General features: G+C 60.2%; 2 protein-coding genes across 13 annotated transcripts in view; both read left to right on the top strand.

The window, feature by feature from the left end:
• Positions 1-4,591, top strand: part of DNAH2 (dynein axonemal heavy chain 2) — an 87,414-nt gene extending 82,823 nt beyond the window's left edge. Inside the window, exons 80-88 of the mRNA XM_073798060.1 lie at positions 1,474-1,665; positions 1,836-2,020; positions 2,235-2,463; positions 2,548-2,699; positions 2,822-2,936; positions 3,424-3,600; positions 3,698-3,772; positions 3,928-4,078; positions 4,224-4,591. Coding sequence (XP_073654161.1) covers positions 1,474-1,665; positions 1,836-2,020; positions 2,235-2,463; positions 2,548-2,699; positions 2,822-2,936; positions 3,424-3,600; positions 3,698-3,772; positions 3,928-4,078; positions 4,224-4,378 — 1,431 coding nt within the window. The 3' untranslated portion in view covers positions 4,379-4,591. The remainder of the gene's footprint in view (positions 1-1,473; positions 1,666-1,835; positions 2,021-2,234; positions 2,464-2,547; positions 2,700-2,821; positions 2,937-3,423; positions 3,601-3,697; positions 3,773-3,927; positions 4,079-4,223) is intronic.
• Positions 4,592-5,060: 469 nt separating this feature from the next.
• On the top strand, positions 5,061-25,833 carry KDM6B (lysine demethylase 6B). 12 transcript variants are annotated; one of them, XM_073798056.1, is made up of 24 exons: positions 5,061-5,197; positions 12,234-12,351; positions 17,196-17,315; positions 17,591-17,724; positions 17,817-17,958; positions 18,153-18,251; positions 18,350-18,569; positions 18,678-18,770; positions 18,852-19,013; positions 19,096-19,269; positions 19,359-19,697; positions 20,385-21,946; positions 22,055-22,181; positions 22,309-22,414; positions 23,288-23,493; positions 23,616-23,680; positions 23,763-23,834; positions 23,933-24,081; positions 24,226-24,340; positions 24,430-24,617; positions 24,801-24,942; positions 25,235-25,361; positions 25,496-25,666; positions 25,767-25,833. In XM_073798056.1, exons 5-24 carry the CDS (start codon positions 17,822-17,824, stop codon positions 25,788-25,790), a joined length of 4,278 nt encoding a protein of 1,425 aa, XP_073654157.1. In that variant the 5' UTR covers positions 5,061-5,197; positions 12,234-12,351; positions 17,196-17,315; positions 17,591-17,724; positions 17,817-17,821; the 3' UTR covers positions 25,791-25,833. The 12 variants fall into 12 exon arrangements, with proteins under 12 accessions (XP_073654157.1, XP_073654145.1, XP_073654153.1 ...); XM_073798044.1 differs by having other exon boundaries at positions 19,803-21,946; XM_073798045.1 differs by lacking the exon at positions 5,061-5,197 and adding an exon at positions 10,569-11,202 and having other exon boundaries at positions 19,803-21,946.
• The last annotated feature ends 26 nt before the right edge of the window (positions 25,834-25,859 follow it).

The raw sequence follows: 25,859 nt of genomic DNA, 5'->3' as shown, positions 1-25,859 counted from the left end.
TGATAGCTGGGAAGGCAAGTCCCCTCACCAATGTCCTTCTCCAGGCTATTCCTGACCTTTTATTCTCCAACATAAATTTTGGAACAAGCTTGTCAAGTTTTCACCAGAAAAATTCTATTGATCAGTTTGGGGGAAATCATCATCTTTAGGATATTGAGCCTCCCAATCCATGAGTATAGTAGGTCTCTCCATTTATTTTTTATTTTTTTGGCTGTGTTGGGTCTTTGTTGCTGCTCACGGGCTTTCTCTAGTTGCGGCGAGCGGGGGCTACTCTTCCTTGTGGTGCGCGGGCTTCTCATTACAGTGGCTTCTCTTGTTGTGGAGCACAGGCTCTACGCGCGCGGGCTTCAGCAGTTGCAGCATGCGGGCTTCAGTAGTTGTGGCGCGCCGGCTTAGTTGCTCCGCAGCATGTGGGATCTTCCCGGACCAGGGACTGAACCCGTATCCCCTGCGTTGGCAGGCGGATTCTAAACCACTGCACCACCAGGGAAGTCCCTATTCTTTATTTCAATAAAGTTTTGTAAGTTTTGCTATAAAGATGTGTAAAGGGAATTCCCCGGTGGTCCAGTGGTTAGGACTCGGTGGTTTCATGGTATTTTACATAATTTGATGATGGTTATAAATGGTATTTTTTTAAATTATATTTTCTTTTTGTTATTGGTTATCCAATGTTCTTACTTCTGTTTTCTCCCTGCTCTATTCTGTCCGTCATATATGAGTCTTCTTAAAATACTCTTTCAGCGTATCACTGTCCTACTTAAGACAGAAATGGCTCCAGGATACCTGGTGAATCTGGTCCAAATGGCTCAAACTGCCCTTCTTATTGCACTCCATCTGCTCATGGCCATTCTTTCCCCACCTGAGCACTTGCACTTGATTTCAGTTAGACTTCTCTTCTCACTTTATCTCCCCTTTGTGCCTTTATTCCTTCAATTCTTCCCATCTCTGGGAAACTAAGGCCCTCCTCTCAGCCTCGTCACATCCTTCCCATTTGTAAGACTTGGGCCAAATCCCAACCTGTTCATGAAGCCTGATAAATCCAATCACATAGAACGTTCCTCCTTGATGAGACACTATCTACTGACCCTTTGCCCATAGTTGTGTACATTTTTGTTCATCAGTAGTGCACGTTTATGTTTCTGTTCGTATTTTCTGGCATTTCCAAATTGAGTTGGCCTACCCACCATTGAGAACATCGTGGTTGAGGGGATCAAAAGGCGGGGGGGCGGAGACAAGAAGACAGGGCTGCCCCTGGTCCATACAGTGCCTGTGTGTGAATTAGAGAAAGGCACGCAGCCCCGTGAATGAGTGCACGTCCTGGCATGCAGCTCAAGAGCTGGATTTCAGCCTCCACTCATCCCTTCAGCCAGTGCCCTTGTGCAGTGAGCAACCTCCACAACTGTACACGATGGTGCTAGGGGCAGGGCCAAGCAAGATGCATGTCATCCCACCTCTGTACTTCATTGTCCCCAGGGCCTAAAGGCCAACATGACCCGTCTTTACCAACTGATGACAGAACCACAGTTTTCCCGCTGCTCCAAACCCTCCAAGTATAAGAAGCTGCTGTTTGCACTGTGCTTCTTCCACTCTGTGTTACTTGAACGCAGAAAGTTCCTGCAGCTTGGCTGGAACATCATCTGTGGCTTCAATGACTCTGACTTTGAGGTTTGTGCTAACCAGGGTCCCTCATCCCAGCCCTGTCTCCTTACACTTCCTGCCCCATGGCTGCCCTGCAGGAATAGCCACTGACAGGAAGCCTGTGTTAAAGCGCCCCTGGAAGGGCTCCTGCCATAACTGTGTGTGGGGCTGGGGGCTCGGGCTGGGGCCACACACAGGTGTCAGAGAACTTGCTGAGCCTCTACCTGGACGAGTACGAGGAGACACCCTGGGATGCGCTCAAGTACCTCATCGCTGGTGTCAACTATGGCGGACACGTCACGGACGACTGGGACCGGCGCCTGCTCACCACTTACATCAACGACTACTTCTGTGAGCAGGCTCTGTCAACCCCCTCCTACAGGTGAGGGGGGCGCTGAATGGGGTGGGGGCAGCGGGCAGCACTGGGGGTAGGGGAAGTGTGTGAGGAGAGAATGTGACATGGGAGAAGCAGGCTTTGTGGGGTTGTGGGGCGGGGGCTGGAGCAAGAGCAGGGAGCTGGATGAATGGGGTCTCGGCCTGGCATGGGAGCCCCAGAGTCCCCACGACACAGTGATAATTATGCGGTGGCTCCCCAGGTTGTCAGTATTGGAGACCTATTTCATCCCCAAGGATGGGAGCCTGGCCTCATACAAGGAGTACATTAGCATGTTGCCCGGCATGGACCCCCCCGAGACCTTTGGCCAGCACCCTAATGCAGATGTGGCCTCCCAGATCACTGAGGCACACACTCTCTTTGAGACTCTGCTTTCCCTGCAACCCCAGATTACACCCACCAGGGCCGGAGACCAGAGCCGGGAAGAGAAGGTAAGGACAGACGGACACCTGGGGGAGGGAAAGCAGTGAGGAAGAGGGGTCTGCACTCAGAGCTCAGAGCTCCTGCCTCGGCAGGTCCTTGAGTTGGCTGCTGATGTGAAACAGAAGATCCCTGAAATGATCGACTATGAAAGGACCCGAAAACTGCTGGCTATGGACCCCTCCCCACTCAATGTGGTACTTCTTCAGGAGATTCAGAGATACAACAAGCTTTTGGAGACCATCCTGTAAGATGGAGGGCGGTTCTGTGGAACGTGGTGGGGGAGCACGAGGAAAGGCCTTCACTCCCTGCCTATGATGGCTCTCCCAGGCCCACCCCATCCCTAACCCTCCACCTTACCCTGTTCAGGTTCTCACTGACAGACCTAGAAAAAGGCATCCAGGGCCTCATCGTCATGTCTACAAGCCTGGAAGAGGTTTTCAGTTGCATCTTTGATGCCCACGTCCCTCCACTCTGGGGAAAGGCAAGATTACATTACTGTTGATCCTAATCCAACAATGAACTCTCCTTTCACCCCTGGGCCGGCGACCTCCTGGTTTTAAGGGAGCATATAGCAAAAAGCAGTGAGCCTGGGCTTTGGGGCCAGACAGGTTCAAGGTTGAAATCTGACTCTGCCCTTTACTGACTTTGAAAAGTTATTTAGTTAGAAACTTACTCAGGGTAAGTTCCTAGCCTCTCCAAGGATGTTTCAAGGATCCCCTGTGCTGTGCACAATGCTAGAAGGTGCTTCATTAATGGTAACTGGTTAATATTACTGGTGCTATTGTTAATAGTTGTCATTTTATGCTTCTTTCCTGGGAGTTGGCTTTTGGAGAGCTGTGCCGATCTATGGTTGGGGAACAGGGGCTGACAGCATATATTCTTCTTATAGCTGCTCCAGGTGTTGAAACAAGGATCTGAATGCATGAATAAGTGAATGAATAAACACACACTGCCTTCTCCTCCTCCAGGCATATCCCTCACAAAAGCCATTGGCTTCATGGACCCGGGACTTGGCCATGCGTGTGGAACAGTTTGAGCTGTGGGCCAGCCGCACGCGGCCTCCTGTGATCTTCTGGCTGGCTGGCTTCACCTTTCCCACCGGCTTCCTCACGGCTGTCCTGCAGTCTTCAGCTCGCCAAAACAATGTGAGCAATGTGGAAAGTGTGGTGGGGATGGTTGCTGGGGACATGTATCTGCTCTCCTCTTTGGGGGTCCTCCCTTATTCTCACCTTCAATCCCCAGATTTCAGTGGACAGCCTCTCTTGGGAGTTTATTGTTTCCACTGTGGACGACAGCAACCTAGTGTATCCACCCAAGGTGGGAGCCAGATGTTGTCGGGGTTCCGAGCAGAGGGGGTTCTGGTGGAGAAGGAGGGTGCTGGGAGCAAAGGTGGGAAAGGAGAGGTTGCAGGACAGGGGTGCTGGCAACTGAGGGTCTAGATTTCCCCCCAACCTGCCCCCATGTCTCCCCAGGATGGTGTCTGGGTTCGGGGCCTATACCTGGAGGGTGCTGGCTGGGACCGGAAGAACTCCTGCTTGGTGGAGGCAGAGCCCATGCAGCTTGTCTGCCTCATGCCCACGATCCACTTCCGGCCTACAGAGAGCCGCAAGAAGAGTGCCAAGGGTGGGACAGTGCCCTCAAGCTTGCCGGCTCCATCCCTAGTTTGGATCCTAACCCAGTCTCTGCCCCACCCCTCCCCCACACTTGCTCCTGCCCTGCTCTGCCAGAGGCTCCAGGGTCTGACTCTTTCTCCTCTCCTTCCCCGAAGGCATGTACTCCTGTCCCTGCTATTACTATCCCAACCGGGCAGGCAGCTCAGAGCGCGCATCGTTTGTCATTGGCATCGACCTCCGCTCTGGGACCATGACATCTGATCATTGGATCAAGAGGGGCACTGCTCTACTCATGAGCCTGGATAACTGAGAGGACCTCCCCTTCTTCACCGCTTGAGGGAGGGTCGAGGACTCTAAGAGCCAAGGCTGATAATGCACCTCGGACAGACGCTGGACCTCACTCTGGCCTTGACCTTGGTTGAATTTGTCGTCTGAGGGGGCCCTGGTAATATCTGGTTGTGCTAGCCATAAAGGTGGGAGAATTGTATTGGAGCTCAGTGCATTAAAACACCCACAACCACAAGCCTTAAGTCTCTCAATGGGATGCTGGGGGTTTGGGGAAGGAGGAAGCCCAGGCCTTACGGAGAATGAGAGTTCCTATGAGTAGCTACTGGACCGGGAAAGGAGCAAGGGAAGTGGGAGGTCTTGAGAGGGAGGGGAGGCGTGGCCTTGAACGAATGGGCAGGGCCGTGGGGCCTAAAGAAGATGTGGCTAAATCGCTGGGCAGGACTTGAGCGAGTGGGGCGGGGCTTACTTTGGAAGGGCGCGTGATCCAAACGGAATCGGGGTTTGTCAGGCAGGGATCGGTGCTGGACCCCCGTTCCTTGCACCCTGAACCCTGTACCCCGCATTCGGCATGCTATTCGGCACCTGTGCTGAGGCGAGCAGGACCGGCAGAAAGCGGGGCGGAGCCTGAGAGAGGGACTTAGGCGCGGGCAGGGGCGGGACCATGAGAAGGGGGCGGGGCTGGGGCGCGGGAGGGGGGTAGGGGGGCGGTGTTTGTGTTGGAAAATCCAACTGCGCCACGGGGCGGAGCGGCCCCCCCAGCCCCGGCCTGGGAGAGGGGGGGGCCGCTCGACCCCCTGGGTGACCTTGGGGAACCTGAACACCTGGGACACCCCAGAACCAGGTAACGGGGAGCCGCGAAGGCGTCTGGAAAGGGAAACCATCTCCGCGCAGTGGGGCGGGACGCCTGAGTCGCAGGAAGGGTAGAGCTGGGGATGGACGTTCGGGTCTCTGGAAAGGAAGGCACTGGGAAGAAGACTGGGCGTAGGACATCTGGGTCCCCTAGAAAAGAGCAGGGCGGGGGTGAGGGAAGAGCTGGGCGGCAGATGTCCTGGGTTCCGGATGTCGACAGGGGCCTGAAAGGACTCCCTGTTCCTCTTGGGCTGGGATTCCCCTTCCCGACCCTAGGGCGGGGGCGGGGCGCGGCGGTCCCTAACCGAAGGGCAGGACCAAAGATCAGGGTTTGCAGCTAGGTCAGTGCGATGGCCTCTTGAGGGCGGGTGTAGTCAGGGTTGTGTCTCAGGTCCCGGGCCGCGCCAAGTCTCCCTCTGGCTCTTCCCACGGGTGAGGTATGTAGCCTCAGCTCTGACCCTCACACTGGGAGCCCCGACAGCTTCCCAGCGGTAGCCATCGCCCCCATCCCCTCCACCACACGTCACCTCCCTGCACTCGGCCTCACCCCGATAGTCTCCTCATCCCCGGTCCAGCCCCCACTCTGACACCTCCCGTTCCTAGCTTCTCGCCCTTCTCGGGACCTTCTCCGCTGAACCTTCGCGACGTAGCCGCGAGATGGCGAGAGCGAGACGCACAGCGCGCCTCAGGGGCCAGGGTGGGGGATGTGGCCGTGAAAGCAGCCGAAGCCCCCCGCCCCGGCCAGAGGGAAAGGTGGGCTGAGGTGCTTGTTTGACTTCCTGTCATCTCGGTCCCCCTCACAGGAAATTGTGGTCGGGAGGGCAAAGGGCATGGGCGGGGGAGGGGGAGGGACTCCGCCTCCCGGAGCTGGGGTAAATAGTGGGGAGGGGGCACGCGGGCAGGTTGCTAAGCAACGCAGATTCGCTTCCTGTCTGCCGCGGCTTGTGGCTGATTTAAGATGGGAGTTGGCAGAGTGGGGGGCTGGGAGACTGCGGCGAAGGTCGAGGGCAGGTCGCCTGGTTCTCGAGACAGGGAGATCCCTAGGAGGAAGCAGGGGAGCAGCGAGCGAGCTGCGCTGCCACAGAAACGGACTCGGCGTTGGTCCGGAGGGAGGCGGGACCCAGGCGCGGCGCTGAGCTCTGCTCCCCTTCCCTCCCGGGGGTTGCTTGCCCTGTTGCCAGAGTAACTGGAGAGCTAGACTCAGGAGCTGGATTCCCTAACTCTCGCGTCCGCCCAATCCGCTCCAGCGGCTGCCTTTGACATCAGCGCCTTGGCAGCCAATGTGGAGAAGGCATCGTAGAGCGACAGGAAGAGGGAAAGGGGAGGGGAAGAGGTGGAGGCTGGGAGGGGGTAACTGCCCGGTACCCGCACGTGCACTCCCACACGCTCGCGCCCACTCCCCCTCCCCGCGCCGCACGAGCCCGAGTAACCCCCCCCCCCGCGCCTGCGCGGCAAGTCAGCGCTTGCCGTTTCCCCCAGTTACCCCCATCTAGAGACTCTGTTCGCAAATTAGTACTGGGCTGCACTCACTCCTCAGCCCCGGGGGGAACCAGACGTAAGGGTCCGTTAGCCTTTCTCTGGGTCTCAAGCCGTTACTGCCCAGCCTGGCGTGGGAGGAGCCAGCTACCTGTTCCCCACCAACCCCCAGCTGGCGCCCCACTCTCCCAGGTGGGCTGGGCGGAGCTGTGGTTTCCGGCCCCATATGCTCCGCCGCTGCCTTCCCGGGCTCTGGCTAAGGTTTCCTCTCCAAGACGAACGGAACGGGTATCAGCACCCCTTCCCGAGGCTTCACTCGCTCGGGCTCAGCTGCTCTTGGTGGCTGGGGAGGGCGCTGCGGGGAAGCCCCGGACGGGCCAGGTGACTTTTCCCGGACCATCACAACCCGTCTTCGCGTGAATTCCTCCCCTTTGATGTGCACCAAAACCCTTCTCATCCCTAACGTTTCTTCCCCCCCTCGCCCTGGTGCTCTTTGCACCTCCCTCGGCTCCTTTCGGGCTGCCTCTCCCGATCTTCACTCGTCCTTCTCGTCTTCTCCCAGTTATATAACTCTTCCTCTTGCCGTGTCCTGATTTCAACTCCACAGACTCCGCCCTGGAACAGCGCGGGGAGGGGCAGGAGAGTTGGGACCCAGACAGATTCCGGCTGGCGGCCGGCTGGGGCACGGGGGATCCCGCTGATGGGAGACGGAGCCCCGCGGGACCTGGTGCCCCCGCCCCCCACCTCCCGCGCCCCACCCGAGATCTCGCCCAGGAGAGAGAAAGCACAGTATCTCTGAGAGGCGTGTCGGGACTCCGTCAGAAATGTGGGTTGGGAGGTCAGGGCTGGAGGCGGAGAGGAGGAGCCGAGAGGCCCGAGTCCAAGGGATTGGAGCCGCGTTGGGGGCAGAAGATAAGGGCGGGACGCCTGGGTTCCTTCCTTCCTCTCCTTTTTGGGTTCCCAGAATTCTTAAGGATATTTCCCAGGAAGCTTAGCCTGAGGCTCCTCTCCGCCCCTCGGGGTCAAAGGTCTGTGTTAAAGGTGGCCTGGGATGATGTCACCAGTGCACGTGCCCTTTCCATTCCGGCCCCCTCCCCCTACCACACCCCCCGCCCCGAGTCCAGCTGCAACCCCGTGCCATCTTTTTTCCCTCTCCCTTCCCTTGGCCTTAGCGTCCTGCAGGTGGGAAACCCTGGCCTGGAGTCTTGTGAGGGGGAGGGGCACGGGTGTGGTGTGGTGGACTTTGCCCCTTCGCTGGGCGAAGCGAAGCCTGGGTCACTTTTCCCTAGACTGGCACAGAAGAGCTTTTCCTGCAAGACCCCTGTCCCTCCTGGAAAGAGCCTCCCAGCAGTCTTTCTACTTTCCCACCTGCTGCATTACCAAGTGTCTCATTGCCCCCGCCCCTGCCCCCATATTGAGTTGAAGTAGGAGTGGTTGCCAGATAGCTACCTCCCAGGAGGCAAACTGTGGTATACTGCTGTGTGGTATACTGCTGGATACCAGCTCAGCCCTGACCTTAATCAATGGCACCCCACCCCCAGTCCCAACAGTGAGGAAAAGGGTCAAGAAACTGTATTAGACTGAAAAGTCAGGGCCTTTATTCTGTGTAGGTGGGTGGATCTCTGTCTCTTGAAGGAAGGGGACTCAGTTGATAGCTATGGCTGCCCTTCTCTATTAAGTCATGGTATTGGTTATCGTATTGCAAAAAATTGGTTTCTCTTTTTGTGTACCTTAGGGCTTGGGCTGTCAGATCAGACCTGGATTCCATTCCCAGCTCTGCCACTTAGTGGCTGTAGACACTTGGAAAGGTCACAACCTCCCCGTGCCTCATATTCTTAATCTGGAAAATTGAAATATTAATACCTACCTTCTAGGCAGTTGATAGGGAAAAAAATGAGATAATTTATGCAAAGCACTTAGCACAGTGCCTGGCACAGAATGAACACTGAATGAATGCTTGTTATGAAATGCTTATTATTGTTAAACGCTGTTATTATTTTTATTATTATGGTTGGTAGGCCTGCTTCAAACTGGCCAAGACCTTAGGAGTTCTCCAGGGAGGAGTGGAGAGTTTGTGCTAATTTGGTAGGGCGGGGGGGGGGGGGGGGCGGGGGGGGGCTGGGGATTAGCTTCCACTGCATTGTGCACTTTATTTGATGAGGGCTTTAGTCAGATTTGTATTGCTTTCTTTGCGATTATTTTTTCCCCCTTCTTGCAGAAGAAACAGCTAAGACTGTTCCTCTGGCTGTGAAAATAAAATAATTGTATTGTGGTTCTTGATTTTTGAGCAAGACCCCAATCCCCTCCCATGCTCTTTGGAGCCTTTCAGTTTTACAGAGGGACTCCACAGTTTCCTTTGCGGGGACAGGGCTGGCTGAGGGGTGTGTAAAAGGTTCGGGTGGGTGGGTAGAGAGACTAGTGCTGGGGGCTGGGGGGGGGGCGGGTAGTTAAAGGAAGAGACCGGAAGGGAGGAGGAGGGAGCCTGCTGGTGGGGAGGGAGGGAGGGGGGGGAGGAGGAGGAGGAGGAGGAGGAGGAGGAGGAGGAGGAGGAGGTGGAAGAGGAGGAGGTGGAGGAGGAGGAGGAGGAGGAGGAGGAGGAGGAGGAGGAGGAGGAGGAGGAGGAGGAGGGGGGAGGGAGGGGGTTGGGGAGAGCCTGCTACAGTTCTTTGTTTGACTCCGGGACTCAGGGACGGGGAGGAGGAGGGAGGGAGGCAGAGGCTGCAAGCGCCGGGGCAGGCCCAGGAGGCAGAGGAGGGACCGTCTCCCCCGCCCCCCCAGCCCCCACTCCCCCCCCCCGCTGCTCCCCCCCCTCCCTACCCGGACTCCGGGGGCACCGCCGGGGGACAGACACCCAGCAGGTAACCCCGGCCTGGCTCGCCCTCCCCTCTCGGGTTTTCCTCCACACCCTCCCAGATGACCCCTTTCCCCCGTTCCGTCTCCCCGTTTCCCCCGGTCTTGCCTCTTTGCCCCCGGCCCTCCTTGTTCCATCTCCCCACTTGGGCTAGTCGCCCGCTGGCCGCGCCGCTGTCTCGTGCAGCCCAACTCCCTTCCCCTCGACCGACAGCCTGTGCGCCCCAGGTCTGCCCGCGGCACCTTTCGGGGCTCTGTCTCGCTGCTTCTCCAGGCTTTGCTTTCCTTCCGACCTGTCCCCTGGGGCTCTGAGGAAGGAGGGAGTCCCTGTCCTTTTCTCGTTTCCCCAGTTCCCCGCCCCCCAACTCTGGCCCCTTTCTCCTTCTAGCAGTCTCTAGGGGTGGGGAGAGAACCGGAATTTGGGGGGCCCTCTGGAGGGGCAAGGGGCTATGTGTCGCGGGCGAAAGGGTCTGTGAGTGTGTTTGGGGTGGGGGCGGGGACGGTTAGAGACCCGGCTGCCTCTCTGTTGTCCCTTTAAATGGCCCTCACATTTCTGGGGACTCGTGGGGGTAGGTGGCAAGCCTCTGCCTGGGGGGCAGGGCCCTCTGTTCGTCCACACAATCAGGGGTGGTAATGATTTAAAGGGACAGCCTCGGTGTGGCCGCTGCCACCCTGCGCCAGCGGGAGGGGGGAGCCGGCAGGCCTTGTCTGGGGAGGCTTGGCTGGCGAGCAGGGCATTTGAGGCTGAATCTGTTTCGGGGCCTGCCAGGTCTGGGACAGTGCTGCGGATGGGACCTGCACGGAGGGGTGACAGCTTGCCTGGGGGGCACTCAACCTGGGCCTTCTCCAGGGCCCCACCTTTGGGTTCATGGACTCCTTGGCCAAGAATCCTTGAGTCTAAACTACGGAGTCTGTCGGCCACCAGGTGGGGGCCACCGGCAGGTCTGCACGTCAGCAGCCTGTCCTGGGCACACTGGAGCTGGCCCTTCAGCTTCCCCTTTTGTTGTTTGGCTCTGTGCACAAGAAAGCCCCAGCCCCTCCCCCAGCTCCCCCTTCCCGTCCACATGCCCCCCCCCCCCAACACACACACCCACCCCAGCTGTTGGACAGATGAATTACAGCCTCCGGCTTGGGGCCAGGGCTGGTGAGGGATTAAAGCTCTGGGGCTGGCCCTTTAAATGGCTGTTGGCCCCTCCCCCACTCTGGTGTCCAGACACCCCATACACACCCCGCTGACCCCCTTGGCTGACCCCCTTGGCTGCCCCTCACTTCTCCTCTTGGTCTGTCCTAAGGCCCCTCCCCAGCATCCCCTTCTTCCCCAACACAACCACAAATACAAATGCTACAGACTAACACACACACACACACTCTCTCTCTCTCTCTCTGTTTCTCTCTCTCTCTCTCTCTGTTTCTCTCTCTCTCTTTCTCTCTCTTTCTCTCTCTCTCTCTCTCTCTTTCTCTTTCTCTCTCTCTGTTTCCCTCTCTCTCTCTCTCTCCCTCTCTCTGTTTCTCTCTGTTTCTCTCTCTCTCTCTCTCTTACTCACTCACTCTCTGGTCTCACATTCTGAGTGTCCCTGTCCTGGAGGGTTCCAGCCTCAAGCTCCCTTCTCCAGCAGAAGGACCTTGCCTGCCTGGCCTCCCTAGCCTGCAGCTGACCACTACCCTGGCCAGGTGAGGGGCCTTGCATGGGTCAGAAATAGCACCTCCCCTGGGGGCAGTGTCATCAGCAGCTGAGGCAGCTTGCAGCACATTGCATCATGGAGGCTGGGGGCTGGAGGCCTGAGCCTCTGGGGCAGGGGGAAGGATGGGGGCTGGAAGGACAGGGAGCGGAGAGGCTAGACTGGGAGCCCAAGTGTCTGGGTGCTTAAGGGCAGAGAACTATGGCTAAGAGGGCAGAAAACGTAGGTCCCTGAGGAGTGAGTTTGAGGTGAGGCAGACTTAGGTCTGACCCCTGGATGGACACCAGATTCTTGGCCCTGGACCTAGACACCTAACTTCTTGTCTCTGAAAGTTAGGAGGGGAGGGAGTGGGCCTCTATCACCTAATTGGGCCACACAGAGGAAGGAGGTGATGGAGAAACAGGATATGGCCTTGATGGGTTGATGGAAGGGAGGCTTGCAGCAGAGGCCACTTCCAGACCCAGGCCCAGAGTCACAGTCCTTGCTGAGGAGGAAGACTCCTCCCTGCTGGGCCCGTTCATCTAGTCTGGCCACCTGTGCTGCTCACCAAGACCTGCCTGCACCAGCCTGAGGGAAGGAGAGGGGGCAGAGTCCAGAAGGTGGGGTTGTCTGGTGTCTTGATAAGGTTAGGGAGGAGGCAGAACTGAAGGAAGAGTTTCTGTGAGCCTGAGGCCAGGACTGAAGCTGACCTGGGTGCAGATGTCAGAGGCAGTTAGGGCTACCCTGGGGCCAAGGACTCTCAGCAGGAGGGTCCAGTCAGAAGAGGGATCATGGGTTGGGTGTCCACTGTGGACTTAACGCAGATGCTGTAGCATGCTCCCCTCACTCCCTGGTCCAGGCTGCTTCCTAAAGGGGAAGGCTGGAGGACCACTCTTGGGTTGGCTTTTTCTGGTTGCCATGGAAACAGATTCTCTCATCCCATCTGACCACCAGAGCCAGGTTTCTCCTCAATAAGGGGACAGGGGGCATAGGAAAATTCTCCAGCTTGGGAGATCCCACCTCTAACTGGCTTTTTTCTTTTAGGTTCCCCCAGGCACCATGCCAGCCCCGTAGTACCACCCACCCCACCCACTGTGGTCTGCTGCACCCTACTGCTGGGGCGCTGCTTCCAATGAGACAGGGCACACCAAACTCCCATCTGGTAAGTCCTGCCCCTGAGCAATGCAGCGCCTCCCCGCAACAGTCCAGCTCTGCGCCATATGCAAGAAGGATTGATGTGATCTAGATCATGCCCACTCCTCAGAATGGTCCAGTCCAACTCTGAGCATCCCCCCCACCATGAGGTGATTGAGTGGTTCAGTCTTCCTCATTTATGGAGCTCCCCTCTGTTGCCTATGAATGGTTCATCCCTGTACTTCACCAGCCTCTCAACTACCACCAAAAAATCACCCCCCCTCCCCCTCCCCACCAGTGCTACAACTCAGTTACTAAATTGAATTAACCTGGAGTTTGCAGGCCAGAAAGTAGAGATAAGATTTTTTTTTGGAATGAGGAGGGCTTTGCCCCTGTAATAGTTGTTGAACAGCCTGGCTTATGGAGGGTGATCGGGAACTGATTTGGAGAGATACTGGAGGCCATTGTCACAAAAACCTGCCGTTGCCATGGCAGTCTTGGCATTCCCACCCTTCCAGATCCCTTCGGTTCCTCCCTCTCCCTACTGCACCACAGCATTTGCCCCATACATCCTAAATCTTACTCCTCTTGTGCTTCCCTCTCTCTTTCTGCCACTTCTCTGCCTAAGGCCCTGCTCCATCCCATCCCCCATTCTTCTGTAGGAGAAAAGAGGGTACCTAAGCCAGAGACTTAAGTTCTCTGAGTGTGTGTTGCTCTTCTCCACTTCTCACTAAGTTTTGAGTGGGACTGTTTTCTTCTATGTATCTCTCACTATTTGGCGATATGTTTTGCACATTGGGGTGCCTCAGTGGAATTGCGTTGAATGAATGTGTTAACTGAATGAGCTTCAGGGCCAAGAAACCAATGGCTTCTGAGAAATGCTGCACAGCCTCCTACCTACACCTTCTCTAGAGACATAAGACATTTGGGATGGTACTGTGGGGGAGAGCTGAGGGGCAGGCTGACCTAGGAAATGTCCTGTGAGGATAAAACCAACAGAGAATAGTACAGAGGCATTATAGAAGAGTGGTAAGAATAAGGCTCTGGAAAGAAGCCTAGCTCTTACTCTCTCTTGTGGAATGACCTTGACAGAGTTATATAACCTCTCTGAGCCTCAATTACCTCATCTGTAAAATGGGGTAGTACTAGGTCAGGTTCTGGAGAGGAGTTTTTTAAAATGTATATAAAGTGCTTAACACAGTACCTGGCATGTTATAAGTATTCACTAAATGCTAGCAATTACCATCACAATGGGAGCCACAGGGAGCTGTGAGGATAAGTGAGGATGCTGAGGAATAGGACAGAACTTAAATGAAGGCACCCAGACCTCCAAATGCTTGACTCAAACAGAAGGATCACTGATCCAGTAAGACATCAGGATTCAGGGGAGTGGGGCGAGGAGTCTGCCGGGTCAGCCTGCTCCAGTGTTTCCCTGACTCTGTTCAGGAACATGAAGGCAAACACAGAAGGGCATGTGCAGAGAGACACACGTGATCACGGCAAGTGATGCAGAGGCAGTCCCAGACAAAAGACCGAGACAGGAGCCAGGCAGACACACAGACAGAGACAGCCCCTCGGAGTCGTGTAGACAGGCATAATGACAGGAACGCATCAGACACAGGCACTGATGGAGACAAGATGAGCAGATATGCAGGTGCACACGGAGACAGACACCGGGACTCATACACAGCCGACCTTGTCAGAGAGACTGGTGAACACAGCGGTCCAGTCAGAGGCAGACACAAGGCTCGCAGTGACACATAGCGGGCCAGGGCCGGCACTGTCACTTCTCGGTGGGGGGCGGGGAGGGGCCAGCAGCGAGGGAAGGCTGGGGAAGGGAATCCCGAGCGGGCGGCCTGCCCGGGGTGGCTGAGTCAGAGCGGAGCCCCAGCCGGCGGCCCTCCCCTACGCCTCCCCCTCCCCCAGGTAAGAAGCGAGCTGTAACCCCTCGCTTCCACCAGGCAGAACGGAGCCTGACAGGGAGCGGGACGCGGCGGGGTTCCGGGCCGGCCCCACCTCCTCGCGCGTGCCGCGTGCCTGCTAACTCCCTGCTCGGTAATACCCTAATTGCGGGGTCTTGTCTTTGGCCGGCACGTGAATCTGCGTGCTCACGTCTGGACCCTCATCCCGCGCGGCGGGAGCGGTGTGCGGAGGGGCTCCTCCGGCCTGGAGCCCAGAGAGAGTTAAGTGGGTGTGTTTGATAGAGTGGGTCCCTCTCGGGGCGCTAGGGGGAGGGGGCCGGTTAAAGTCCCCGAGTCCAGAGCCCGGATGGAGGGGGCGGAGCTGGGCTTAGCCGGGAGTGCCCGGATGGAGAGGGCGTGGCCTCGGCAGGAGAAGAATTAACCCTTTCTGAGCGGCTGACTCCCAGTAGTGTGGGTCCGACTGGAGAGGCTGGAATGCCTGCCCCAGAAGTATACCGTCCTCTTTGGCCGTGTGCGTCTACCTCTCATCTGTCTTTGAGGAGTCTCTGGGTGTCTGTCTTTGTGCCTGCCGGTGATTGTCCCCTCCCCTGGGTTAGTACGGACGCCAAGAGTCGGGGAGGGCTATTCCTGCCCCAAAGCGAGAGTGGAGGTGAGAGTGGACCGCGAGCCGGCTGCTGGCGCCTGGGGAACAGGTGTGACCGCGGCGTCGGGGCTGCCCGGCGCGGGGAGGGGCCGTCATGGGGGAAGACGAGAGGGGAAATTCCGCGGGACCGGTGGGGAGCGGTGTGTGGGCTGAGTTGTGTCTGCCTCTGACTGTGTGTGTCTGTGTGTGTTCAGGGAGGCGGGGGCTGAGTCAGTGGGAATAGGGGAAGGTTTTCTGGGTGACTCATGCTCCCCCACCCCAAGCCTGAATCAGACCCCGAGGGAGGGCTTTGTACAGGAGGCGGATGGGAAGTCAGGCGCCTGGGTCCCTGGTGGGGACAAGGATCCGAGGTGGTTGGCGAGAGTGAGTGTGTGTTTAGTGTACAGGAAGTTTTTGTTCTCAAGTGAGGGCTGCTGTATTCCGAGTACCGGCGTAGGGGTTTGTGGATAGAGGTGGAAAGGGGCTGGCCGACGGGACTCGCTGTTTTAGGGAAAGCTGAGTCAGTTCCCCGTGGGAAAGGGGAAGTGGTAGAGGGGAAGTGTCATCATCGCAGAAGGGGAAGCTGCATTTCCTGGTAACTGGCAGCGCCCTCGGCACCACTTCCCAATCGGGGATCTGTTCCTCTGATGTCTGGACCCCGGGTTCCCCGTTTTCCCATGTCTGGTCCATGGGTCCCGGGACTTAGGTGGGGGCAGCCGGCCAGGGCTATGCTTGACCGCAGTTAAGCGCTGTGCTTGGCCCAGGGCTCGGTAACTGACATAAAGGCTGTATGGTGAGGAGAGAGAGTTCTGACCGAAACTCCGCGTGAACCGCGGAGAGGGTCCGCAGAGCCCAAGCGCCTACTAGGGCTCGCCGGGGAGTGGCACGCCGGGACCTGTAGGGTCCAAGCGCTTGCGTGCAAACAGACGACCTTGCCCTGCAGATCGAGGACTGTTTTCACCAGAAACCCAAATGCCCTTGTGGGCTGGGTGGAAATTTCCCCACAGCTCAGACTTCTCTCGGCGAAGGCGAACTTTCCAGCCGCCCCCAGCCCCTCGTCGCGCGTTCTCCCCCGGCTTCCTGCCCGGCGCTAGCTCCAGCTGGAGCGCTGGCCCCGCCCCCGCCGCTTTGTACTCTACACTCGCCTCTCGCAGCTCTTTGTACTCTAGACTCTCAATGGACCGATCCCGGGAGCGGAGCCGGCTTCCTACCTGCGGGGACGCGGGGTAGGCGAGCAGGACGCGCGGGGACCGAGATCCTGGGCTCAGAGAGGCGAGAAGGAAGAACTGGGGCTAAAGGGAAGGTGCCCAGGAAGGGGAGCGCTGCTCCCGTCGTGGGTCGAGCCAGCACCGACGGGAAGGGGTTGGGGGGGGTGAAGGAGGAAGTGAAACGGGTTCTGGGTTCTTTAAGGGAGTGGGCGGTGAGAGTGGGACAAGGGTGATGTCACCGCCGGGCGGGCCCCGCCCTCCTCCTTCCTCCCTCCTTCCTCCCTCCCGAAGGACCCCCCCCGTACTCTTACACACGCCGCTTCCGCTGCGCAAGTAGCCACGTCACGGGCAACCCCCGAAATCCCCCCTCCCTTGGGGGGCGGGGGCCACGTGGGCCGTGGGGAGCCGCGTGGCCCCGGCGGGGAAGGGCATAGAGGATACGGGAGCCACGCGAGAGGGGCCACTCGGGACCGCTGTGCGCGACTTCTCAGAAGTTGGGGGATTAGAGGACGGTTTTGGTTTTGGGGGTCGGTTGGTATTGAAGGCCTACAGAACCAGGGGAAGTGGAGGAGCTGAAGGAACTGGGTATGAAACTGGGGGCTTGACCATGGTTTGGGATGGGGGTCAGGCGTGGTGGGTGGAGCGCTCAGATCGCGGCGCGGGCAGGTTTGGGTGCCTTAGAAGTCGCCGTGAGTGGCCAGCCCTAAACAGTTCCTAGGGGGTGGGGAGGTCAGGCACTGGGCGAGGTGAAGTGAGGAGGGGGAGCGCCACCTGTGTCGGCGTTGTGCATCCGTCTGCTGTCCGTCGGTGTTAGGCGGCGGGGTAGGGGGCGTTTCGGGCGGTCTAGCGCGGACCACCGGTGGCTCTGTGGGCGCGTGGGACTTGCGGGTAGCTCCATGCCCCAGGTCGGCCCGAACGTGCGACCCGCCGCCTTCACCCGCACGGGTTTCAGGCTCCGCTTGCCTCGACCGGCCTAGTGTCAGCTTGGAGATGGAGACCCTAGGTGGGAGCCGCGGGGTCACGTCGGGGTCACCCCGGGCAGAGCCTGTCTGACCGGCTCCGCCGCCCCTCCTCCCCCGGCAGCGGCCGGGCTAACCTCGCTCCTATTGGTCCCGGCCAGGCTGTTACTGAGGCGGAGACACGGGTGATGATTGGTTTTCTGGGGAGAGAGGAAGTCCTGTGATTGGTCAGGTCTCCGGAGCTCGCCGACGCCGGGAGAGAAAGCTCCCACGGAGGCCGGGTAAGCGGCCGCAGCGCTGCAGCTCGGCCCGCGGGGCTCCCTGCTGGAAGCCTAGCAGCGCAGCCACCCCATCGCACCGACTGGCCCTCCCGCTGCCCCCACTCCCCTGAGGCTCCTTAGGCCGGGTGGGCCGCTCCTCAGGGATAGCCAGCCTTGCGCAGATCACAGACCTGTGGGCGCCACAGCCAGGCCAGCCCAGCCCAGCCCAGCCTAGCCTGCGGCCCCGACTGTGTGCTGGCCCGCTCACCTTACTCCTTTCCCCCTCCTCTCCGTAGAATTGGCTGTGAAAGGCCCTGGGCGACCATCTGGGGGCAGTGGGCACTCCTGTCAGAGCGGCTGGAGCCGGACCATCGCCCCAAGGAGCTGGGGCAGGGGGCCGTGCCCGATCTCTGGGGCCACTGCTGACCTGGTAAGGGAAGACTGGGGCCGCGTCGGCTGTGTGTACCCTGACAGCTCAGTCTCTGTTCCCAGTAGGATCATAATCTCTTCTCCTTGACACAGGCTGGATGCATCGGGCAGTGGACCCTGCAGGGGCCCGCGCTGCACGGGAAGCCTTTGCCCTTGGGGGCTTGAGCTGTGCTGGGGCCTGGAGCTCCTGCCCGCCCCATCCCCCTCCTCGGAGCGCATGGCTGCCTGGAGGCAGGTGAGAACTTGGTCTGTCTCTCTGCCTCCAGGCACTCCTCTTCCCATCTCTGCTCCTCAGTCTCTCATTTCTGCCATCCCGTGGGCCTCAGTGCAGTCCTCAGCTGCTTTCTCTTGTTTCCTCAGTCCCCTCCTTCCTAGGTAGGGACAAGACTTCCAGCTTGCTGTACATTAACAGAGCCCTTCTCTCTCCAGGTGCTCTGCCAGCATCGGGCAGCCCCCACTCCCTGCTCCCCTACCTCCTTCACACGGCAGTAGCTCTGGCCACCCCAACAAACCGTATTATGCTCCAGGGTGAGTGAGGATTGAAAGGTGCTGGGGATGGGAGGTAAGGCTGGGGCCTTAAAAGAGTTCGCCAAGCCTTGCCACCTCCCCCCCCTTCTGCTCTGTAGGACACCCACCCCAAGACCCCTCCATGGGAAGCTGGAATCCCTGCATGGCTGTGTGCAGGCATTGCTCCGGGAGCCGGCCCAGCCGGGGCTGTGGGAGCAGCTTGGGCAGCTGTACGAGTCAGAGCACGACAGTGAGGAGGCTGTACGCTGCTACCACAGCGCCCTTCGATACGGAGGAAGCTTGGCTGAGCTGGGGCCCCGCGTCGGCCGACTACAGCAGGTGGGATGAGGCAGGACACAGGGGGCTAGGATTGTGCGTTCTGACTCAGTGCCCTCGTCTTACGTCTGCCTCTGCCCTGTGCTCTGCACTCTTCCCCCACCTCCTCAGGCCCAGCTTTGGAACTTTCATGCCGCCTCCTGCCAGCACCGACCCAAGGTTCTGCCTCCCCTGGAGCAAGTGTGGAACTTGTTGCACCTTGAGGTGAGGCTGGGACTGGGCGGGCTAGGGAGGAGGGCCGGGCCAGGTCTGCACCGGTGCCATTCTCTCTGTTTCCGTCCTCAGCACAAACGGAACTATGGGGCCAAGCGGGGGGGTCCCCCGGTGAAGCGAGCCGCCGAACCCCCGGTGGTGCAGCCTATGCCTCCTGCAGCACTCTCAGGCCCCTCGGGGGAGGAGGGCCTCAGCCCTGGAGGCAAACGCAGGAGAGGCTGCAACTCTGAGCAGGTATGATTGTATGTGGGCGGGCCAGCAGCGAGTGGGCAGGCTGGGGCGAGGAGTGGGACTCTCACACTCTGTTTTCTTCCAGACTGGCCTTCCCCCAGGGCTGCCGCTGCCTCCGCCACCATTACCCCCAGCCCCACCCCCGCCTGGCCTAGCCACCAGCCCTCCATTCCAGCTGACCAAGCCAGGGCTGTGGAGTACCCCGCATGGAGATGCATGGGGCCCCGAGCGCAAGGGTTCAGCACCCCCAGAGCGCCAGGTGAGCACCTCTCTGTGGCCCCCTCACCTCTTATCTCCAGCCCCTGTGTCCTTCGTTCCTCACGCAGTGTCCTCCTTTCTCGCCCACAGGAGCAGCGGCACTCGCTGCCTCACCCATATCCATACCCAGCTCCGGCCTACCCTGTGCACCCCCCCGGCCACCGGCTGGTCCCGGCTGCACCCCCAGGCCCCCGCCCCCCAGGAGCAGAGAGCCATGGCTGCCCGCCTGCCACCCGTCCCCCTGGAAGTGACCTTAGAGAGAGCAGAGTTCAGAGGTCGCGGATGGACTCCAGCGTTTCACCAGCAGCAACCACCGCCTGCGTGCCTTACGCCCCTTCCCGGCCCCCTGGCCCCCCCGGCACCACCACCAGCAGCAGTAGCAGCAGCAGCAACCCTGGTCTCCGGGGCGTGGAGCCGAGCCCAGGCATTGTGAGTGACAACTGCAGGTGGTGGGCGGAGCGGTGGGGGGGATGAGTGGAGCTGGTCTAGGGTGGCTGGAGCAGCCCTCTGACCACCGCCGTCCTACACTTGCAGCCCGGTGCTGACCATTACCAAACTCCCGCGCTGGAGGTCTCCTCTCACCAAGGCCGCCTTGGGCCCTCAGCACACAGTAGTCGGAAACCATTCCTGGCGGCTCCCGCTGCCACTCCCCACCTGTCCCTGCCACCTGGCCCCTCCTCACCTCCTCCTCCCCCTTGTCCCCGCCTCTTACGCCCTCCACCCCCCCCTGCCTGGCTGAAGGGCCCAGCCTGCCGAGCAGCCCGTGAGGATGGAGAGATCTTAGACGAGCTCTTCTTCGGGGCTGAGGGACGCCCCCGCCCTCCCCCGCCACCCCTCCCCCACCGCGAGGGCTTCTTGGGACCTCCGGCCCCCCGCTTTTCTGTGGGCACTCAGGATTCGCACACCCCTCCCGCTCCCCCAACCACCAGCAGCAGCAACAGTGGCAGCCACAGCAGCAGCCCTACTGGGCCTGTGTCCTTCCCTACACCTTCCTATTTGGCCAGAAGTATGGACCCCCTTCCCCGCCCCCCCAGCCCAACATTGAGCCCCCAGGACCCACCTCTTGCACCCCTGACTCTTGCCCTGCCTCCAGCCCCTCCCTCCTCTTGCCACCAGAATACCTCAGGAAGCTTCAGGCACCCGGAGAGCCCTCGGCCCAGGGTCTCCTTCCCAAAGACCCCCGAGGGGGGGCCGGGGCCATCCCCAGGCCCCCTGAATAAAGCCCCCCAGCCTGTGCCGCCCAGGGTTGGGGAGCTGCCTGCCCGAGGCCCTCGACTCTTTGACTTCCCCCCTACCCCACTGGAGGACCAGTTTGAGGAGCCAGCTGAATTCAAGATCCTACCTGATGGGCTGGCCAACATCATGAAGATGCTGGATGAATCCATTCGCAAGGAGGAGGAGCAGCAACGACACGAGGCAGGCGTGGTCCCCCCGCCTCCTCTGAAGGAGCCCTTTACATCTCTGCAGCCTCCATTCCCCACTGACACAGCCCCAGCCACCACTGCTGCCACCGCCGCCACCACCCCGGCCACCCAGGAAGAGGAGAAGAAGCCACCACCAGCCCTGCCACCACCGCCGCCTCTAGCCAAGTTCCCGCCACCACCCCAGCCACCGCCAACTGCGCGAGCCCCACCAGCCAGCCCGGCCAACCTGCTCAAGTCCTTGGCTTCTGTGCTGGAAGGACAAAAGTACTGTTACCGGGGGACTGGAGCAGCTGTTCCCACCCGGCCTGGGCCCTTGCCCACCACTCAGTATTCCCCCGGTTCCTCTTCAGGTGCTACCGCCCCACCGCCCACCTCCGCGGCCCCGAGCGCCCAGGGCTCCCCACAGCCCTCCGCTTCCTCGTCATCTCAGTTCTCTACCTCAGGCGGGCCCTGGGCCCGGGAGCGCAGGGCGGGCGAAGAGCCAGCCCCGGGCCCCATGACCCCCGCACCCCCGCCCCCACCCCTGCCGCTGCCCCCTGCTCGTTCTGAGTCTGAGGTGCTAGAAGAGATAAGTCGGGCCTGTGAGACCCTTGTGGAGCGGGTGGGCCGGAGCACCGCAGACCCGGCCGACCCAGTGGACACGGCAGATCGAGCGGACAGCGGGACTGAGCGACTGCAGCCCCCAGCTCAGGCCAAGGAGGAGAGCGGTGGGGTGGCGGCCGCAGCACGACCAGGGAGCAGCAAGAGGCGGCAGAAGGAGCACCGGCGGCACCGGCGGGCCTGTAAGGACAGTGTGGGTCGGCGGCCCCGGGAGGGCAGGGCCAAGGCCAAGGCCAAGGCCCCCAAAGAAAAGAGCCGCCGAGTGCTGGGGAACCTGGACCTGCAGAGCGAGGAGATCCAGGGTCGTGAGAAGGCCCGGCCGGATCTGGGCGGGGCCTCCAAGGCCAAGCCGCCCGTAGCTCCGGGCCCTCCGCCAGCTCCTGCACCCTCTGTCCAGCCCACACCCCCGGCAGCCCCTGTCCCTGGGAAGAAGGCTCGGGAGGAAGCTCCGGGGCCACTGGGTGTCAGCCGGGCTGACATGCTGAAGCTGCGCTCACTTAGTGAAGGGCCCCCCAAGGAGCTGAAGATCCGGCTCATCAAAGTAGAAAGTGGTGACAAGGAGACCTTCATCGCCTCGGAGGTGGAAGAGCGGAGGCTGCGGATGGCAGACCTCACCATCAGCCACTGTGCTGCCGACGTCGTGAGGGCCAGCAAGTGAGTGGGGGGGGCTGTCACCGCTGAGGCTGCTGGCCTGGCCCTGCGGGAGACTCCCTTCCCCCAGCACTCTGATATTCCTGTTCTCATCTCACTGTCCTTCTACAGGAATGCCAAGGTGAAAGGGAAGTTTCGAGAGTCCTACCTTTCCCCTGCCCAGTCTGTGAAACCGAAGATCAACTCGGAGGAGAAGCTGCCCCGGGAAAAACTGAACCCGCCCACACCCAGCATCTATGTATGAGTGCCCTGCGTGTTCAGAACCGCCCCTGCCTGAGGGTTCTAGGACAGTGTTGGAACTGTTGGGGGACCCTGAGCCTGGGACGGGGCTCTGACCTCAGCCCTGTCTCCTGGTTGTCCCGCAGCTGGAGAGTAAACGGGATGCCTTCTCGCCGGTGCTGCTGCAGTTCTGTACAGACCCTCGAAATCCCATCACCGTGATCCGGGGCCTGGCAGGCTCCCTGCGGCTCAGTGAGTGTGGAGGTGGAAAGACCTGGGGAGGGCTGCGAGGATCTGGGGCTTTGGGGCCCTCGGAGAGCCCCCGCTCTGGAAGACCCAGGGCCACAGCTGTAGTGAGCTCTCCTCAGTCACGTGTAAGCCATATTTGAAGAGTGCTCTGAGTGATGGGTCAGCTGACCTCAGGCTTTCCTCCCCCCATCTGTCTGTCCCCAGCAGTAGGCAGGTGGGAAGGGGATGTATCTCGGGATCTGCTTAGAGTTACTTCTGGTTTTCTTGGTGATTAAGGTTGTGTAAAATCCAAGGAGACTCATGGTTTGGGGCTTTCTCTTTTTCAACCTTTTATTGTGCACAATTTCAAACACCTTCCAAAGTAAAAGGAAACCATACTGAGTTATAAAACTTAATCCTGTTTCCTGTAAAAACTAATCTTGTTTCCTCTGTTTCCTTGTAGCCTTCTCTTACCCACATATCCTCCCTTTCCTCCAATGTTACTGAAGCACGGTCTAGGCTTTTACTTGATGAAATCTTTCATTGGATCCAATGAAAACTTAAACTGTTATTCATTGAGCACCTATTGTGTGCCAGGTGCTTTGCACATGTGGCCTCATGGACACCTGAGGACTCTGGGGGAGGGGCTGGGACTCAGAGCATCAGTGGGAGAGAGGGGGTTGGTTATGATGCAGGTAAAGGCCAGGCCCTGGGAGGGCCAACCCTCCCAGCTTGATGAGGGGCTGGGGTTCTCGCCTGTTCTTCCTTGGCTGAGCTCTGAGAAGCCTGTGTCCACTGCGTCAGAGTCTTGGGGAGCAAGAAGGGAGAGGGTGAGTTGGGGCCTCGCTCCCCGCCCTCTGCCCCTGCCCCAACACTCTGCTCGGCCCTCCCTTGCAGACTTGGGCCTCTTCTCCACCAAGACGCTGGTGGAGGCCAGTGGTGAGCACACGGTGGAGGTGCGCACCCAGGTGCAGCAGCCCTCAGATGAGAACTGGGACCTGACAGGCACGCGACAGATCTGGCCCTGCGAGAGCTCCCGTTCCCACACCACCATTGCCAAGTACGCGCAGTACCAGGCCTCATCCTTCCAAGAGTCCCTGCAGGTGAGAGGCGCGCACGGGCAGAGGTAGGGGGTGTGGAATCAGGGGACTTGGAGCCCCAGCTGCGGTGGGAGGGCTCCTGGAAGGCCGCTGACCCAGGCCTGCCTACCCCTGTGACCAAGCAGGAGGAGAAGGAGAGTGAGGACGAGGAGTCCGAGGAGCCGGACAGCACCACGGGAACCCCTCCTAGGTAGGGATGCTTTGCCTCTGCCCTTCAGGACTCCTTCCTTTCCCTGCGCTTCCCCACCAACCTGTGCTCTTTGCCCTCGCAGCAGCGCACCGGATCCGAAGAACCATCACATCATCAAGTTTGGCACCAACATCGACCTGTCCGATGCCAAGCGGTCAGTGGGGCTGAGGCCAGCAAGCTGGGGCGGGAGTGCTGATGGGTCAGCAGAGTCGGGGTAGCTGCTCACTTCTGTTGCCTCCCTCGCCACGGCAGGTGGAAGCCCCAGCTGCAGGAGCTGCTGAAGCTGCCCGCCTTCATGCGGGTAACCTCCACGGGCAACATGCTGAGCCACGTGGGCCACACCATCCTGGGCATGAACACAGTGCAGCTGTACATGAAGGTCCCAGGCAGCCGAACGCCAGGTGCGCTCTTCACGGGGCTGCGGAGTGCGTCGCGCCGCTAGGAGCGCGGGGGGCGGGGCTGCCGCCAGCGCTCCTCTGTCAACCAATGAGTGCGCGACAAGCCCGGCTCCGACCAACCGTGCAGTTCTCTGTTGCCCCCTTCAGGCCATCAGGAGAACAACAACTTCTGCTCGGTCAACATCAACATTGGCCCAGGAGACTGCGAGTGGTTCGCGGTGCATGAGCACTACTGGGAGACCATCAGCGCTTTCTGCGACCGGTGCGCGCCGCCCTCCTCGGGTAGATAGACCCCCCACGCCCTGTCCCTGGATTCCCAGATTTCCATCTGACCCTGTGGCCACCCTCCAGGCATGGCGTGGACTACCTGACGGGTTCCTGGTGGCCAATCCTGGATGACCTCTATGCTTCCAACATCCCTGTGTACCGCTTCGTGCAGCGCCCCGGAGACCTTGTGTGGATTAATGCGGGGACCGTGCACTGGGTGCAGGCCACCGGCTGGTGCAACAACATCGCCTGGAACGTGGGGCCCCTCACCGGTGAGGGGGCGGGGCCGGTGGTGGGGTGAGCCACTCAGCGGTGAGGGGCTGGGGCCCCTGGGGAGTGAGCCCCGTGGGGGGGGGCGGGTTTGGAGGGCGCCAGGCCAGCCGTGAGGGAAGGGGCGGGGGCCCAAGTGTCTCGGGCTGTTGGGGAATCCTGTCATGACCCTCTCTGGCCCGCAGCCTATCAGTACCAGCTGGCCCTGGAACGATATGAGTGGAACGAGGTGAAGAACGTCAAATCCATCGTGCCCATGATTCACGTGTCCTGGAACGTGGCTCGCACGGTCAAAATCAGCGACCCCGACTTGTTCAAGATGATCAAGTGAGGGAGGGCCCTGTTTGGGAGGGAGCCCATCTCCATCCGACCTGGCCCGCCTTGTTCTTCCTTGTTCCAACCCCTCCTCCCCCACCGCTCCACCTTTTGCCGCGTGCCATGCAGGGCTGCCGTGCTGGGCGGGTGACAAGGCCCCTGCCCTGAGGAGCTTTGTTTTCCAGTGGTCCAAGTAGACAAAAACCACATAAAACCTCCACTGTGACGGGGATGTGTCGGGGGCTGTGACCCGGCCCGAAGCGGGGAGGCCCCGCCCCGCCTCACCACCTCGCCCCGCCCTTAGGTTCTGCCTCCTGCAGTCCATGAAGCATTGCCAGGTGCAGCGGGAGAGCCTGGTGCGGGCCGGGAAGAAAATCGCCTACCAGGGCCGGGTCAAGGACGAGCCCGCCTACTACTGCAACGAGTGCGACGTGAGTGCGCCCTCTCTCCCTCGCGCGCTTCCTCGGAGGAAGGCGCTCGTCTCCGGCCTCCCTCCCTCTCTCCCCTCCTTCTCCCCCCCCTCCCTCCCTCCCTCCCCTTGACCGCCGCCTCCTCCCCGCCGCAGGTGGAGGTGTTCAACATCTTGTTCGTGACGAGTGAGAACGGCAGCCGTAACACGTACCTGGTGCACTGCGAGGCTTGTGCGCGGCGCCGCAGCGCAGGCCTGCAGGGCGTGGTGGTGCTGGAGCAGTACCGCACGGAGGAGCTGGCGCAGGCCTACGACGCCTTCACGCTGGTGAGGGCCCGGCGGGGCGGGGACCCGAGGGGGCGCCGGGGCGGGCCGGGCCGGGGGTGGGCGATCGCGCATCCTGAGCTCCGCCTGCTCTCTCCCGCAGGCCCCGGCCAGCACGTCGCGATGAGGCCGGACGCCCCGCCCGCCTGCCCGCCCGCAGGGCGCCGCGGGGCCACCAGCACACGCCTGGGCTGGA

Source organism: Tursiops truncatus, chromosome 20, assembly GCF_011762595.2.
Source record: "Tursiops truncatus isolate mTurTru1 chromosome 20, mTurTru1.mat.Y, whole genome shotgun sequence".
Classification (NCBI taxonomy): Eukaryota; Metazoa; Chordata; class Mammalia; order Artiodactyla; family Delphinidae; genus Tursiops; species Tursiops truncatus.
Note: the sequence above shows the minus strand (reverse complement) of the source record. Positions and strands in the feature narration are given on the sequence as shown.

What these genes read in the sequence shown, in the direction of transcription:
- KDM6B (XM_073798052.1), top strand. Translation starts at nt 17,822, where the DNA reads ATGCATCGGGCAGTGGACCCTGCAGGGGCCCGCGCTGCACGGGAAGCC. An exon ending in GCGTCGGCCGACTACAGCAG is followed by an intron (nt 18,570 to 18,677) that starts GTGGGATGAGGC and finishes CCACCTCCTCAG; the next exon opens with GCCCAGCTTTGGAACTTTCA. An exon ending in GAGGCTGCAACTCTGAGCAG is followed by an intron (nt 19,014 to 19,095) that starts GTATGATTGTAT and finishes GTTTTCTTCCAG; the next exon opens with ACTGGCCTTCCCCCAGGGCT.